This window comes from Danio rerio, chromosome 8 (assembly GCF_049306965.1).
Source record: "Danio rerio strain Tuebingen ecotype United States chromosome 8, GRCz12tu, whole genome shotgun sequence".
NCBI lineage: Eukaryota > Metazoa > Chordata > Actinopteri > Cypriniformes > Danionidae > Danio > Danio rerio.
In genome coordinates, this window is record NC_133183.1 from 32791238 (window position 1) to 32808786 (window position 17549).

Consider the following 17549-nt stretch of genomic DNA (forward strand, 5'->3'; position numbering starts at 1 on the left):
TCAATCAGTCCCTCTGCGTCCGAATAGGTCCCGTTGTCCAGGCTTGAACCCCTTTAACCAGCACCCTGTGTAAAACTCTGACCCCATGGGCTCTGATTTCCTGTCTTCATTCAAATCTACGAAGCGTGTTTGCTTTGATAGAAGTCATTTAAAAATGCAATGTAAACAGCAATCATTTCATCCCGCTTTAAACAAAACAACAACTGCTAATAAAAAATAAGGCCATAAACTTGCACTCCTCATCCTCCCTTCTTAGCAAGCAAAACAAAGTTTTATTGCACACAAAGGAGAGTCGATTTCAAGAGACTGAACTCTCATAAATAAAAATCAGTTCTGGTAATAATAATGCAGTCTTTTTGGGAAAATGTTGAGCACCATTTTTTTTTCTCTGTGTTCTGCACCAACAGCAATGCCTTTTGCGTTTTGCACACGAGAGAGGGAGCCCTGGACAGAGTTTGCTGAATCAGCTGAGGATGGGCTCACCACACGCTTTTGTATTCAAGTAAGAGTTGAATAAATGCTCATCAGGGTGTTTGTATAATTTACTAAAACTACATCTATTATTGCTACTGTTGGCAGAGGATATTTGCTCTGACTCTGAACAGTCAAAACTAGTTCCAATCCACCCTTTGCTAAACACTTTCTTCCATGTTTGTGCCATCACATAGAATTGCAAAGGCATTATTTTGAAATAAAATGATAAAAAACATATTAAAAAACTGTTTAGGGAAGTTTATTGATAGACTAGTTTTGAGAGGATCACGTGTTAATGATTGCTTGCGGCCGGCCCTGAATTATTCAATTTATGATTTACCAATCAGACAATTCCTATGCACCGAAGTTCCATATCACAGCCATCTTCATTTTGAAGAATCCTCCCTTCTACCCCTACTCCTCCTCCTGTCCTAGATGGGCACAGTGGCCCAGTGGTAAGCAATGTTGCCTCACAGCAAGAACGTCACTGGTTCTAGTCCTTACCAAGCCAGCCAACGTTTCTGTTTGGAGTTTACACGTTCTCCATATGCTCACCTGGGTTTCCCCCCGGGTTCCCTGGTTTCCTCACACCGTCCAAAAACATGCAACCTAAGCTAATTGACTAATCTAAATCACCACCATAGACATGCTCCTAATAAGTAGTTATTTCTTAAGAGCAATCAATTTTAGTTCATTGGCTACTACAGCAGGGGAGTTACCTGAGCTCAAACTCCCCTCTCGCCTTGCAATTGGGAGGGAGCCCCGGGCTCGAGGATCTTATGAGCTCAGGGCTCTCTCCCGAGACAGCATGCCAAACAAGCTTTTTAATCAATCATCAGCTAGGTGTAAACTCTTGAAATGGGTGTTTTAAGAAAGTGCTTGGGCTAGGTGAGGGCTTTATCATCCAAATAAGGCAATATCAATCGATAAACAAAAATATTTTCTCATTTACATTTGACATTGTATTCTTGCAACCTGCTTTACAATGTAGCCTTAAAACTGAGCTGCAAATATTCGCCACTCTTTTCATTAAATATAAATAGCAACTAAGTACACCTACTGCTGGACAAAATTGACTATAATGTTAATAACATAATGCTAAGAAAATACTTTATTTTATTTTTATTTTTTTCATTTAGTTGAAATGTATTTATGACTTAATTAAAGGGGGATTTTAGCTTTTTTAAAATATCCTCTTTTGTGTTTAAGAGAATAATAAAACTTATAAAGGTTTGGAATTACTTGAGGGTGAGTAACCGGCAAGAACATTTTCATTTTTGAGTGAACTGTCCATTTAAGGTCCATTTTTGGAATTTCAATCACAAGCAGACAGTGCTAAATACAGGTGGAAACAAAGTCTGAAATAGTTTGAGCTTGTCCACTTTCCATCACTTCCAGAGGTAGCTGAAAGACATATTGCTTTCAGATTGTAAAGCTCATGTGCTTAAATGTGTTCAAACAGCCAGAAAAAAAACACCTCTGCTTGCAGGATTAAACTTTGCCTGCTTAAATTGTTGGTTTAAAAGCTTGAATTGAAGCGAAAATAGTAAAAAGCAAAGTTTTCTCATACTAGTCCTGATGCTAACACAAACTCAAAGCATTTGGCATAGTTGTGAGGCTATCAGAACAGATATTTAAACTGTTGGAATGCAGCAACTGCAATAGATCGGAGACCACATACAGCTGCAAAATATGCACCAAGACTTCATTTTCCAATGCTATCTCATGCTAATTCTTAACTTTTTTACTTAGTGGCTAATTTGTATGAATTTGTACGATTTCATTAATAAATATTTGAATGATTTGCTACCCCCCCCCCACCCCACCCCCAATGAAGGATGGATTTAGAGGTGAGGTTTGGTGTCACTCCTGCTTTTAAAAATCTAACATTTTCATATCGTAAATTTGGAATTATAAGGTTCTATCTGACATTTTTTATCTAAATTGAGTTATTGACATATTCTTGACAACTTATTTACATTATGTGGTGTTTTTTAATAAGTTGTTTACACTTTAGGACTTTTTATTAAAAAAAAAAAAAAAAAGGTTTTATCTTAAAAGCCCAACTCTAGCTTGGCTCTAAAAGGTTCTTTCTGTGAGCCAATCAGCATTTAAAATTCATGCGTGAGGCCCAATCAGGATCAGCTTTCCTTGTCATTTCACCGGACTGCTCCATTGACCGCAGGAAAGGTTAGAAAGACCACAAAATCTAAGTTAAATTAAATAATGCCACACCACATAAAATGAAGAAGAATCCTGAAACTGAAAGGATGTGTGTAAATGTGATGATTTAGAAGCATTTTTTTTCATTGAGATGAACTGTTAAATTTTACAATGTTGAAACAAACAAATATTAAAAAATGTGTGTATTACTGTAAATGTGAAATATTTTTATTTGTGTATATAGTTCACATATTCACTGTTTATTAAACTAATTTGCTCATTGTCTGTTTTCTTTTAAAGTCTTTAATTCAGTATTAAACCTTGAATGGCAAATAATTAATTTAATTCATAAGACATATAAATCAATAATTCATATTAAGTAGGGGTGTCCAAACTCGGTCCTGGAGGTCCGGTTTCCTGCAGATTTTAGCTCCAACTTGCATCAACATACTTGCAAGGATGTTTTTAGAAAGCTTAGTAAGAGCTTGATTAGCTTGCCTAGGTGTGTCTGATTGTGGTTGGAACTAAACTTTGCTGGACTCCATCCCTCCAGGACCGAGTTTGGACATGCCTGATGTAAAGCAAATAATTCAATAAATATTAACATATTACATACATAAAATTAACAGCTGTACTGGATAAATTTTTTTACCACAGCCTTGTATCCTTGTCAAAAATATTCAATAAATATTAAATAAAACAATAAAAATAAATAAAAATTAAAAAAGTTTACTTCCTCAAGCCTCAACATACTGTTACGACACCCATTTATATATTTTTTCATTGTATTTCTTAAAAAGTAATGCTTCAAAAAATGATCTGCCGGATAGAACCTTATAATTCCAAGCAGAAAATGACTTTTCAGAATTAGAAGGTTCTATCTGCATTTGCCCTGTTTGCTTTACCCCAATTTGTAAATGTAAGAGAACTTCAATAATTTACATTTAGCGTATAATTAGGGTCTGTGTCATGTTAATGTATAAAAGAGAACTTTTATGCACATATTGTTTGCTATAGGAAATGCAAAAACTTTAAAACTCAACATCTCAAAATCATTTAGAATGCAGATAGAACCTTAAAATTCCAAGGTGACGATATGACTGAAATCATATGCATTTGTTTGAATTATCCACTAAACTGACAAAGCACAAAATAGGTTTGTTTCCTCGTGAGATCAAGCTGGTCATTTACGTATCATCCCTTTAGCCACAGATGTTGCTGTACAAGCAATCATAACAATCTTGTTCTATAAGGTGTTCAATCCTTCTGAAAATCTTAATAATAAAAAAAAAATCTTTAAAGTTAAAAATAAATCATGTTTAAATCATGTTAAGTTTTGATATATTTATAGTAGAATATCTTCTTGGAACATTATCTTAACTTGATATTCTAAAGTTTTTTGGCATAAAAATCTATAATTTTGTCCCATACAATGTATTTTTGGCCATTGCAGAAAACATGCCCATGCAACATAAGGCTGGCTTTGTGGTCCAGGGTCATTTAGTTGAACAGTTCATCTATGTCACGAGATTGATTATTTGTTCACTTCTCAAACTCATAACGTGACTGCATTTCCATCACTGTGGACTGATCTGTTTTATTCCCTTGTGCCGCTTAGAAAAGGAGTCACTTTCGAAAATGGGCATTTTAGTATTGACTGGTTTGTGCTGGACAGCTGCTTTGAGGCTGGTGATTTGTTACTGGATGTAGCAGGAGGTTAAGCCCACTGAGGGTCCCTGGACGTCCTGACCATGACGAGAGGCACAGGCCGATGAGCGGAGCAGCACGTAACGCTGGAATCTTCTGAACCCTGAGGAGTTGCATGGCCTTTGACTGTTTACAGATTAGCCACTTCTATCCTTTCACAAATATGTGCTAGGATATTTCTTGCACCAGTCAGTGGTGTCTTTTTAATTAATAATAAACAAACGTCTTTTTAATAATTAATATTCTTTAAGGCCACTACGGATTGTGGCTAAACTGTTAAAAATATTTTGTCCATGTTTAATAATTTGTTTAAAAATACATAAAACATACAGATCATATATTAATGACTAGTTATTATTTTTATTGCAATACATTTTAATACAAAGTTTCATTATGATACAAAATTCTTAGTCAGTATGGGTACTATCCTTTTAATATTCGAATTAAAATTCTGTTTAACATTTTTTGACGCATATTAATGTCAGGGTGATCTAACAAAGAATTAAAGGAATTAGATTTTAATGGTAAATAACTATATTAATATCAATATATAGCATATTTTATGTTGAGCATCAGTTTTTTTCTCTGTGTTCTGAAATCAACAATGCCTTTTGCATTTTGCACACGAGAGAGGGACCCCTGGACAGAGTATATTTCTATATTTAGCATTTTTTTTTTTAAATAATTAAATAAATAATACTAACAAATAAAACTGAAAACTAAATGGGGAGGATGTTTTGAAATTCTGTATCAAGAATTCATTTGTTTCTACAACATAAAATAAAAATGTGCTTAATATGACTATGAGAAATATAAATATATCTGAGGGAAACAAAATAGGCTTATTAAAGTAATACTAATTCTTTAAAATGTAACAATATCAAGTAATTTAGAATTTAAATTTTATTATAAATATTAAAGTGTTTTATTAATATAAAAAGAGCTTCATTGCTTATCAATATTGTATCAAAATTGTGTGAAATGTCCAGTTGACAATACATTAAAAAACAGGAAAAGTATAGCGATGACATGTACACAAAGCCTGCCTGGTGAAAGGGTGGGGTTTTTTTCTCAAAAAGTGGACATTTTTTTTATTTGCCTCATTTTCTATTTAACTATTATTTATTATTATTCAGTATTTACTGAATTTAAATTACATTTTAAGCACTATTTTTAGCTGAATTAGCTTGTCCGATGGTCATCATAACCACACTTTTTGGTGTACCAAAAATATTTCCTTAATATTTAGAATAAAGAAATATGATAAATATTTATTTTTTAAAATACAAATTTATTAGATCATATATCATTAGAAAAAGAGTTTTAAATTAAAAACTGTAGCCTATTGGCACTTATCAGGCAAATAACAAACTGGCCAGCACATTCCTTCCTTTTGACCATTTAAATAATAAAAAAAATAAATTTTTCTAGCATCTCTTGTAAAAAAAAAAGTACATTTGAAAATTATAGTTGCATGGATAACAACATTAGTCAAAATAGTATTCAAATTTGTTTTAAAATGGGTTGTTTTTAGTGCTAGTTCAAAAGTGCTAGTGCAAAAGTTCACACTTTTATTGGTCATGTTTTCTTTCGAGAATAAGGTCCAAGATTTAGAAAAAAAAGTTACTTGTCGAATGTTTTCTCTATTTAGATTGTATGTTTTCTTGCACAGCTGGTTGTTGGACAAAAAGTATTTGTTAACATTGGCCAAACTGATTAACTGAAGTCACACCACAGGGACAGCCAACAGAGAATTCCGCTTGGTCTTAAAGCCTTTTTTGATGGGTTATTTTTTACCATTTATAACGGCATAACACTCATTTGTAAGTCGCTTTGGATAAAAGCGTCTGCTAAATGACTAAATGTAAATGTAAAATGGGACAAATAAGCTCATGTATGGGACAAATTCTGGACCTTTGTTAGTGAGGGATGAGTCTTCTGAAACACCTAAACCCCTCTGGACAGTCTCTTATTACTGTCAAATCTTCTGAAATATCAAATGATTTAGCCTTTTTATGACAAGACCCAATGTCTTGTAAGCACTGTACCATGTATTTCTTTGAGCAGCCATCACTGCTAATCCTGATGCCTTTTCTGATTAATTGTCATTTTGCAGTTGGCCAAAAAGCACAACATGGTGGTGGTGTCTCCTATTCTGGAGAGAGACGAGATCCACGGCGGCACACTATGGAACACGGCAGTGGTGGTGTCCAATAATGGCAATGTGCTGGGCAAAACACGGAAGAATCACATTCCCCGAGTTGGAGATTTTAATGAAGTCAGTCAAACTACCTTCAGTGAGAAAACAACACAGACTTACCAACACTCTCCATTCACATCAATACAGTGTCAGCACTTGTTTACATCAAGCTAACGTGGTAATTATGTTGTAAATTTAAAAGTAGTACAGTGATGTTGTTTAGTATCGCTAAGTAACTGATATAATTTGTGTTAAATGGGAAAGTTCAATTCAAATAGTGGCTAAAAAATGATTAAACGCATGAAGAAAGGGAGGTAAAAAAAAGGCATGGAAAGCCCAGACAACAGCTGACATCTCAGTCTCTTGTCAGTGTACATGACTATTAGCTGATTCAGTCCAACATCTACATTACCAGATGATGAAGATAAAATCAGGGTGGACATTTCAGCAACACAGTGATCCAAACACAGCAAAGAAAACTCTCAACGGGTTTCAGAAAAGTAAAATAAAACTGCTAGGATGGCCAAGCCAATAACCTGACGATACGATAGAAAATAAAAACTAGATCCGAGTTCAGATGAAACACACAAAACATCAAGATTTTTAGACATAAAAAATTCTCTAAGAGACGTCTTAATGCTCTCATTACAAAAAAATATAAGAAAAAAATGTTTATACAAAGAATTTAATACATTACAGTAAGATTTTTTTGTTTGTATGCTTTGATTGTCTGTGTTTTTACCAAAATCTGGGTCAATTTAATCTTCTCAGCTTCTTTAGAATATATATTTACCAGGAAAAATCAGCACATACTCATTTTACCGTCTATATAGTCAATTTCATTATTAGGAAAATGATAATCCTCAAGAGAAGTCCAAACCTAAAAAAAGATGAAAGACTATTTTGCTTTGCTGCAGTATTATTAGTAGAATGTAATCAAATGATCATGAATATCACTTTTGGTTGAATGACAGCTGTGCACGCGCTGCAACAACCTTGTAAAACCTGATCATCTTGTTCTCCAACATTCATGAGAATGATCCAAATTTTTTCATGAGCTTTAGGGGAAACAAAAAAATCTGATAGTTTGAGTACAGACTCACATAATCACTTATTTGACCTATAAATAGTGCAGAATTATAATAAATGAGTAAGTTTGCTTAGGCAGACAGAATCTGCAAACATTTTTTTGCTATTTCTGATTTGAATATAGTAAGAAATCTGTGGATTTATGCATAATGATTTTGTGAGTATCATAACCAAAAACTAATATATGAACTAAAAAGTAATACCTTTTTAACTTTTATTTGATGTTTACAATGCAAATCCAATTAGATCCACTTATTTGGTAAACAAAGCAAGTCTCTTATAGAATATCTTTACTAAAAGACTAAAAAAAATAGTTTAAAAACTGTATTGTAAATAAATCATATGAAAATGTTCATATTAGTCAATAGTATTACTGAAATTAATTTAAAAACTGAATAAATATAAATAGACACAAATTTTCACAAGTAAAAAAATACACTCAATGATGGGCTAAAAAATCTGGGGAAATCTGTGGATTTCTGCGCGCCCTAAGTATGATTAATAAATCCAGTACAAGTATTATTCATTCCTAGTGTATAAATGCATGAACTAACATTAACTGATGAAGCATTATTGTAAAGTGTGACCACAAATGTTACTAAAGAAATGAAAAGTTCAGTTTAGCTATTATTGAAATGTTTCTTTTCAGAGATTTTTTTTTAGCAGGCTTAGTCTTATTTTTCACCTTCAGGTTAAACAAGTCGAAGTGTGTGTGTGTGTGTGTGTGTGTGTGTGTGTGTGTGTGTGTGTGTGTGTGTGTGTGTGTGTGTGTGTGTGTGTCTCTGTGTGTGTGTGTGTGATTTGATGGCAATAAGAACAGTTGATTTGTCTCCTGCTGTGCTGTTTATCAGTTTAATGTTGTTTCTTTGATCTAGTACACACTGTGATATTGCTCTAAACAGGAAATGTTCCCCCTCTGTTTTCTTGGAAAGCCTGCTTAAGTCTACCTGCAGGAACCAGAGGATGGAGAGTGCTCAATTGTTTAGTTTTCAGCCAAATAAAGGATAATTTTAGTAGGAGTCAATGCTGATTAACATCAAAAATGTTTAAAAGATTTACACAGAAACATTTCTGCGAAGTCCAGCGTATTGCCCTGCATGAATTTCCGCGTTACATGACCAGCATTCATTTTCAACAGCATCACAAACTGTGGCCACAATCCAAAGTACAACATATATTTTGTTTCTGCCTCACATGAACTGACAGCTATCATTAAAACACACAATTATCTCTAGTGTGATCTTTACATAGTTGCTAATTTTTGCACGTCGTAACACATGCCAAAAATATCAGGTGGTTTAAAAAAATCTCTAACATTTTACAGTAAGGGGTGGCTCAGTGGTTAGCACTGTCACACTGTCACAGCAAGAAGGTCACTGGTTCGAGCCCCGGCTGGGTTTAGTTGGCATTTCTGTGTGGAGTTTGCATTCAAGTTCAAAGACGTGGTATAGGTGAATTGAATAAACTAAAATGGCTGTAGTGTATGAGTGTGACTGTGTGTGTATGGATGTCTCCCAGTACTGGGTTGCAGCTGAAGGGCCTAAGCTATGTAAAACATATGCTGGATAAGTTTAAACGGTGGATGTTTAAACATAGTTGGCGGTTCATTCCGCTGTGGTGACCCCTGAGGGACTAAGCCGAAGGAAAATGAATGAATGAAAAAGTTTGGGCACCCCTGTGGTAAAAGCATAAAAATACAAAATCTCTGTAATTTGCCCTCTAATGGCAGAGTTAATGTTTGTAAGTATTCATTCATTTATTCATTTTCTTTTTGGCCTAGTCCCTTTATTAATCAGGGGTCGCCACAACGGAATAAACCGCCAACTTATCCAGCATATGTTTTACACAGTGAATGCCCTTCCAGCTGCAACCCAATACTGGGAAACACTCATTAACTTTAGCATTTACTCACATACACTACGGCCGATTTAGCTTATTCAATTCACCTATACCGCATGTCTTTGGACTGTGTATGGGTGTTTTTTAGTCATGGGTTGCAGCTGGAAGGGCATCCGCTGCATAAAAACATGCTGAATAAGCTAGCGATTCATTTGTTAGCCAGTCAACTCACAGCAAAAAGGTCACTGGTTTGTATCACGGCTGGGCCGGGAAGCATTTCTGTGTGGAGTTTGCATGTTCTCCCCGTATTTGGGTGGGTTTCCTCTCGAAGCTCATTTTTCCCCAAATCCAAACCCATGCGCTTTAGGTGAATTGGATGAGCTAAACTGGCTGTAGAGTATGAGTGTGTGTGTGTAAATACGTGTTTTGGGTGTCTTCCCGTACTGCGTTGTGGCTGGAAGGGTATCCGACGCGTAAAACATTTGCTGAAATAGTTGGCCGTTCAATCCACTGTGGTGACCCAGGGACTAAGTCGAAGTAAAATTAACAAATGATTACTGTTTAATAAATCTGTTTTGTTCAAATGCACAAAAATATAACCTATATTCACTGAGAAATGCACCAAAATATTCATTTTACAAATGGGGTGTACTCATTTATGCGCCTATATAATGTACTGCCAGCTCAGTTTTTGCAGAGGAATTGACGAGTCCAACTTAGAAAAATCCATACTGCTAATGCACACCCTGATGCTATTGTGTCCACGATATCCCAATCACATCTAACTGAAACAGTACTGGTGAAACAGCTCGCCGTTTAAATCCATACTGAGAGCAACACATGCAACACTTTTCGCAGGGTCTGTTTGTTCTATATAATATTGAGAAACCACGTTCACAACATGACTGATGATGCAGGCAGAGATGAGGATCTGTTTCATAAACAAAGATTTTCCCACTTGTTCATGTGGCAAGTAAATACGGGTGCATGTTGCACTTTTTAGGTCATTAAACTTTAGATCCACAACGTCCACTACACTGGACGTCTTTAATAGCCATTTTAAACCATTCAGGATGTGATGTCCAAACCACAATGGGTGGCCTAGCTCATACATTTTTATGACTGCAGACTTGTTAGTATTATTTAATTTATGATAATGTTAACTCAGAATTCCCGACAATATGCTGTCCGATTCTTGGAATACATACATCTGCTATTTTTAGTTGCAGTTACACACATATGACTATAAAGATAAATATGACAACTACAGCTGTGGAATAATTAGCTATTATTAGGTACATGTTTTGAGTAAGATGTTCATTGCAGGCTTATCTTATAAACAACTGATAAGGTGTCTTCAAAATCTTAAATAAGGCTTAAATTTATTAGTGTTTTTCACCACATTGCGATTAGAAGGTTTTATCTGCATTCTAAGGGGTTTTGAGAAATTACACTTAAAAACATTGCAAATATTATACAGATGTTAAGCTTTCTAAATAGAATGACCCAAAATGTGCACAAAAATATTTGGAAAAAACATACTCAATAAATACTCGAATTTAACAACAACAACAACAACAAAAAAAGTCAGATAAAACTTATTAATTTCTTAGTGACAATTAATTTGCAGTAAATCACAAAAGGTCAATATACAGTATTCTATGTCTTCAGATCTTAAATGCACATATACATATTTACACACATATACATATAGTTATAGTTGCTGTGTGGACGCTGCTATTTTTGTTTAATTAATTACAGAGATTGTTTTATAACTATGTCTTTATCGTTTAAACCTGTAACATCAAGAATCATAACTATTGTAATAGTATTGTAATAACTATTTTTGGCATCCACACCAACACATAATATTGCTTTGTTTATTTTTAAGCTGCTGATATTAATTCTCAAGCTCTTTTAAACCTTTAAGGTTCAAAATTTAGGTATGATTTTCATGGTATTTTGTGAGTCAGCTCGATCCACGAAGGATTTAATGTAAATTATTGCAAACAATAAAGATAAAAACCTGTGAACATTACATCTGACAAAACATTCATTCATTCATTTTCTTGTCAGTAAAGTCCCTTTATTAATCCGGGGTCACCACAGCGGAATGAACCGCCAACTTATCCAGCAAGTTTTTACGCAGCGGATGCCCTTCCAGCTGCAACCCATCTCTGGGAAACATCCACACACACATTCACACACACTCATACACTACGGACAATTTAGCCTACCCAATTCACCTGTACTGCATGTCTTTGTGAACGGAGGGAGAACATGCAAACTCCACACAGAAACGGCATCTAAGCCGAGGTTCGAACTAGCGACCCAGTGACCTTCTTGCTGTGAGGCGACTGCACTACCTACTGCGCCACTGCCTCGCCACTGAAAAGACATGATTTACCATAATGTAAGGGATTTGATTAGCTGTTATTACCATTCATTCATTTTCTTTTCGGCTTAGTCCCTTTATTAATCTGGGGTCGCCACAGCGGAATAAACCGCCAACTTATCCAGCATATGTTTTAGCGGATGGCCTTCCAGCTGCAACTCATTACTAGGAAACATCCATGCGCACACACACACACACACACTCATACACTACGGTCAATTTTAGTAAACTCCCGCTGAGAGGGGAACATGCTACCCACTGCGCCACCGCGCCACCGCGCCACCTTGTTCTGACCTTTGAACAGATGAAAAAAATATATAGTTTCAAAAAAGATATAATGTTTAATGCATCAGAGTATTAAAGCAAAACAAACAAACTGTATTTTACTGATACAAAGGTATGAAATGTAGCTTTTCTTTATGGTGGTGTTTTTTTTTTTACTCTGCCTCCAGTCGACGTATTATATGGAAGGCAACACTGGTCATCGTGTCTTCCAAACACAGTTTGGAAAGATTGCTGTGAACATCTGCTATGGTCGACACCACCCTCTCAACTGGCTGATGTACAGCGTTAATGGAGCAGAGATCATCTTTAACCCCTCAGCCACCGTCGGGCTGCTCAGGTATCATACTGTACCACTGTCTTCTTCTGATAGAGATGCAATGCAGCATAATCTGAAGGCCACGCCCACTGGGGAGAAAATCCCTTTATATTACGGAAAGCTGCCTCCTTTTCATTTTTGAAAAATAACAAAAAACAAACTATGTCCAAAAACTGCCACACTACCTGACAAAAATCTTGTTGCCTATCCAAGTTTTAAGAACAAAAAATAATAACTACTTAATAATTGGGTATCAGAAGTCACTTATATGATTGGCAAAGGCCTCTGGATTACGCTTATTTTACCAAAATAAAATATGATCATGCCTTGATTTTTAATTATTTAATTAGGACAGCAAGGTCTGACTTTGCGTAGACAAAAGTCTTTTCACTCAACAGAAATAATGTACAGTATAGAATATAAAGTCATGGTGCAGTGGAAAAAGAATTAATATTGTGTTTGACTCCCATGAGCTTGGACGACTGCATCCGTACATCACTGCAGTGACTCAAATAACTTATTAATAAAGTCATCTAGAATGGCAAAGAAAGCGCTCTTGCAGGAATTTCAGAGTTCATCAAGATCCTTTGGATTAATCTTTAATGCCTCCTCCTTCAGCTTACCCCAGACATGCTCAATAATGCTCATGTCTGGTGACTAGGTTGGCCAATCCTTGCACCTTGACCTAGCTTTCAGGAACTTTGACGTGGAGGCTGAAGTATGAGCAAGAGCGCTATCCTGCTGAAGAATTTGCCCTCTCCTGTGGTTTGTAATGTAATGGTCAGCACAAATGTCTTGATACCTCAGACTGTTGATGTTTTCATCCACTCTGCAGATCTCTCGCATGCCCCATACTGAATGTTACCCCAAACCATGAATTTTCCTTTACCTGACTTGACTGATTTCTATGAGAATCTTGGGTCCATGCTGGTTCCCATAAGTCTTCTACAGTATTTGTGATGATTGGGATGCAGTTCAACAGATCATTAATCTGAAAAAAGTCGACCTTCTGCCAATTTTCCAAATGATCAACTTGAAGACAAGTTATTATTTGTTGTTCTTACTACTGGGATCGATGACAAGACTTTTGTCAGGTAGTGTAGGTGACAAGATACAACCAGATAATTACAGTAAACAACCAAAAAAACTCAGAACTAAATTTTTATAAGCTGCCCACCCCACACTGAAGCATACTTTGCATAATGTCAAACCGATACTGCTTCTTACAGAAAATTATAAGACTGGATACATTTGGATATTTGACTTAACAGAGACAAAATATTCACCTCACATACAGTCAAACAGGAGCGTCAGGATCTTACAATTGAGCTGATATTACCTATATCCACATTTGTCACCTTAAAGGCTTGCATTTACAGTTTAGTAGCTTATAAAAACTTAGTTCTGGGTTATTTAGCTTGTTTGCTGTACAACATTTCACACAGCAGCTTTTGGGCATTGTTCTGTTTTATGTTATATGTCCGAAATTACAAAGATTGTATTGTTTCCTCTTTCTGTGTGGGTGCAGGCTAAATGGTCTCCATCTTTATCAGATTAAAAGAGGTTGTTTTCCCTCAAGCTGATGCTGGTTTTGTGTTACAGTGAACCAATGTGGCCGATTGAGGCCAGAAATGCAGCCATCGCAAACCACTGCTTCACCTGCGCCATCAACCGTGTGGGAACGGTAGGTGTCGCTTCTCCTTCAAATAACCTGGGTTTGCCCAGGGGGGACCCACCTGAGATAGTCCCCGTGGGACCTACATGGGATTGCCCAGGTGGGACCCCCCTGGGATAGCCCACGTGGGACACACCGCCCGCATAGGACCCATCAGACATACTAAAAATGTATTAAACTGTCAAAGTGCAAATACTTAATTCAGATAAAATATATAATGGCTACACACTGTGTATAGGCTATATTTCCTTATTCATTAATTCATTCATTTTCTTTTCGGCTTAGTCCCTTTATTAATTTGGGGTCTCCACAGCGGAATGAACCGCCAACTTATCCAGCAGGTTTTTATGCTGAGGATGATCTCTGGGGAAAAAAAAAATTATATTATTTAAATGATTATAAATCTAAAAATCAAACAGTTTTCCAAACTGATCTTTTAAAGCAACTTTTGACAGATTTCATCATAACCCAATCAAAATGCAGCACATATTTTACACAGCGGATGCCCCTTCAGCTGCAACCCATCTCTGGGAAACATTCATACACACTCATACACTACGGACAATTTAGCTTACCCAATTCACCTGTATCGCATGTCTTTGGACTGTGGGGGAAACCGGAGTACCCGGAGGAAACCCACACGAATGCAAGGAGAACATGCAAACTCCACACAGAAACGCCAACTGACCCAGCCGAAGGCTTGAACCAGCGACCTTCTTGCTGTGAGGCGACAGCACTACCTACTGCACCACTATGTCAACAGCTATATTTATATAGACATAAATATTTATTATATTATATATTTATATTACTATTATATATTTATATATACACACCATTAAGAATATTGAGCTGTTCACTAAATTAAAAACGCAAATGGAACCAAAATTGATATTTCAGAAAAATCAGAATTAGATTTTCCCCTCCTTGGACAGCCCTGTTAAAAATGCATCATTTTTATTACAAAAAAAAAGTCAAGAAAAATAATGTGTATGTGGCATAATGTACCACTGTACTTGAGCATCTATAAATTGAGAGTCTATATTTTAAACGGTAGATTAAGCCTATGTATTTAATGCTGATGTATGGTTTTTTTATATGGATGGTATTTAAGTGTTACAATAATTAAGTTTTTTTCAAGCAATGTAAACAGAATTAAACTGAAAACCGTGATCACAGAACTGTGATACAAACCAAAGCAGCATTTTGGGATGCTGTGCCACCTCTAATGTCAATAATTAAATTAGCACCTAGGTCACCGGTTGTCCGTTACCACAATTATCATGTTGATAAATGTATCGGGGACCAAATTTTACCACCTAAACTTGGAAAAGGTCACATTTATTATGATATATCCTCTTTAAATAATCACGTTAAAAACATTTGAGTCTAAATCATACACAGAGATTCCAAGGAAACGTCCCAACTATGTGCTGTTTCTTCTGTGATAATATCTCTACCACAACTGAAGCAAACTGTAATTGAACTAATACGATTAGATAAGCACATGCTAATAATTTAAACAGGATTATATGGCAAACTGAGAATAATGTTGCACAGATGAAAAAACAAGCACTGTCCTCTTTTCTGTGGCTCTGCAGAGTCTGGTCTCTGTTAGTGGTTCTAATGTCTTAGAGGGATGACTTTTATTCTCTGAAGTAGATACTGTAAACCAATTATGCTGAAATTGGCTTATATGGGACTTATTTTGGCTCGCGTATGAAAGTGTGGAGGTTTCTGATAAGTGTTTTTTGCTGCCCTCTGCTGCTGGTTTGTGAGCAGATGTTAACCTTTGAGTCTTGATACTGATCTGTTTTTTTCCAGGAGTATTTCAAGAACGAGTTTACATCTGGAGATGGAAAGAAAGGTATTTCTCTTTATCTTTATATAATGAACGTGTGCACGTATCTGCTTATGTAAAAGTGCTGCTCTTCCATGTGACTTGTACAAAGGAAATGGCCAATGAAAGGACACTTCTACCACAAAATTACAAATTTAGGAAGTTCTAATTGATTCATTATGGCATAAACAACATTAAATTATAGCATCATGTATAAAGGCGCCTGCCAATGCAATATGGTAATGACATGATGAGGAATAAAAGTGCAATTTGCCATGTTGTTTTTAAAAGAAAACTACAAATTATTTAATCAAGGGTACTTTAAAATGACCAAGTAGCAATACATGCATCTAATATTCATCCATTCATTCATTCATTCATTTCTTTGGCTACATACCTGTTTTATCAGGGGTCGCCACAACAGAATGAACCGCTTAATCAGGCCCGGATTGGCTAATCGGGAGGACCGGGAGAATTCCCGGTGGGCCGGTCCGTTTTTTGGCCGCGAGGGCCGGTGTCCCTATAGCTCCAGAATCTGTTGCTCTCAGCAGTCACACTTTTTAAATTAATTTATTTATGTACTTGACCACAATTCTTATTCATTATTTTACAGCTGCTCTGCTCTTTTTATATATAACCAGCCTGCAGGTTATTGATGATATAACTCAGATGAGTCACTATTCAATATACAACTGTTGTGGTCCAGTGGTTAGCATGTTAGATTACTACTCCGCCAACCCGGGTTTGAACCTCGTCTGAGTATGTTTTTTTTTATTGTTAAGACATATAATACTGTTAGGGTTGTTGAACATTTGAAGTTCTAAAGCAGCTGTTTTCTCAAAAAAAAGACGTGATAGTGTAATTAGAAACTGAATTGGAAATGACCTTATTTTAATATAATCAGTCGTGAACCGAGGTGGGCCGGTCTGAGGCTTGAAACTCCAGGGCTGAAAAGGAGTCCCACTCCGGCCCTGCGCTTAATTCAGGACCGTGCGAGACTTTCCAAGGGGCATGTGCTGAAAGAATGTGCATGTGCATGTGTTCCACAGATTGAGCCCTATCTGTGCTCGTAATTTGCTTAATTGCTTACATATAAATATAATGTATTATAACGAAAATATAAATGCGATTTATGGACGAGGCAGTGGCGCAGTAGGTAGTGCTGCCAAGAAGGTCGCTGGGTCGCTGGTTCAAGCTTCGGCTCAGTTGGCGTTTCCGTGTGGAGTTTTCATGTTCTCCCTGCATTCGTGTGAGTTTCCTCCGGGTGCTCCGGTTTCCCCCACAGTCCAAAGGCATGCAGTACAGGTAGGCTAAATTGTCCGTAGTGTATGAGTGTGTGTGTGAATGTGTGTGTGGATGTTTCCCAGTGATGGGTTGCAACTGGAAGGGCATCCGCTGCGTAAAAACTTGCTCGATAAGTTGGCGGTTCATTCTGCTGTGGCGGGACTAAGCTGACAAGCAAATGAATAAATGCCATTTATTTTACTTTATTTTTTGGGGACCACGGAGTTGAAGGTCCACATGCAGCTTTATTAATCACATTAGTCTGACAGGCAATGATCAAAA

The 17549-nt window shown here is 36.3% G+C and overlaps 1 protein-coding gene across 1 annotated transcript in view; it reads left to right on the plus strand.

Annotated features, from left to right (window-relative positions):
- The window catches only part of upb1 (ureidopropionase, beta), a gene marked incomplete at its 3' end in the record, with an annotated part of 31254 nt that overhangs the window by 9879 nt on the left and 3826 nt on the right, over positions 1 to 17549 (plus strand). The window contains 5 exon segments of the mRNA NM_199616.1: positions 408 to 502; positions 6461 to 6622; positions 12320 to 12489; positions 14071 to 14152; positions 15968 to 16010. Coding sequence (NP_955910.1) covers positions 408 to 502; positions 6461 to 6622; positions 12320 to 12489; positions 14071 to 14152; positions 15968 to 16010 — 552 coding nt within the window.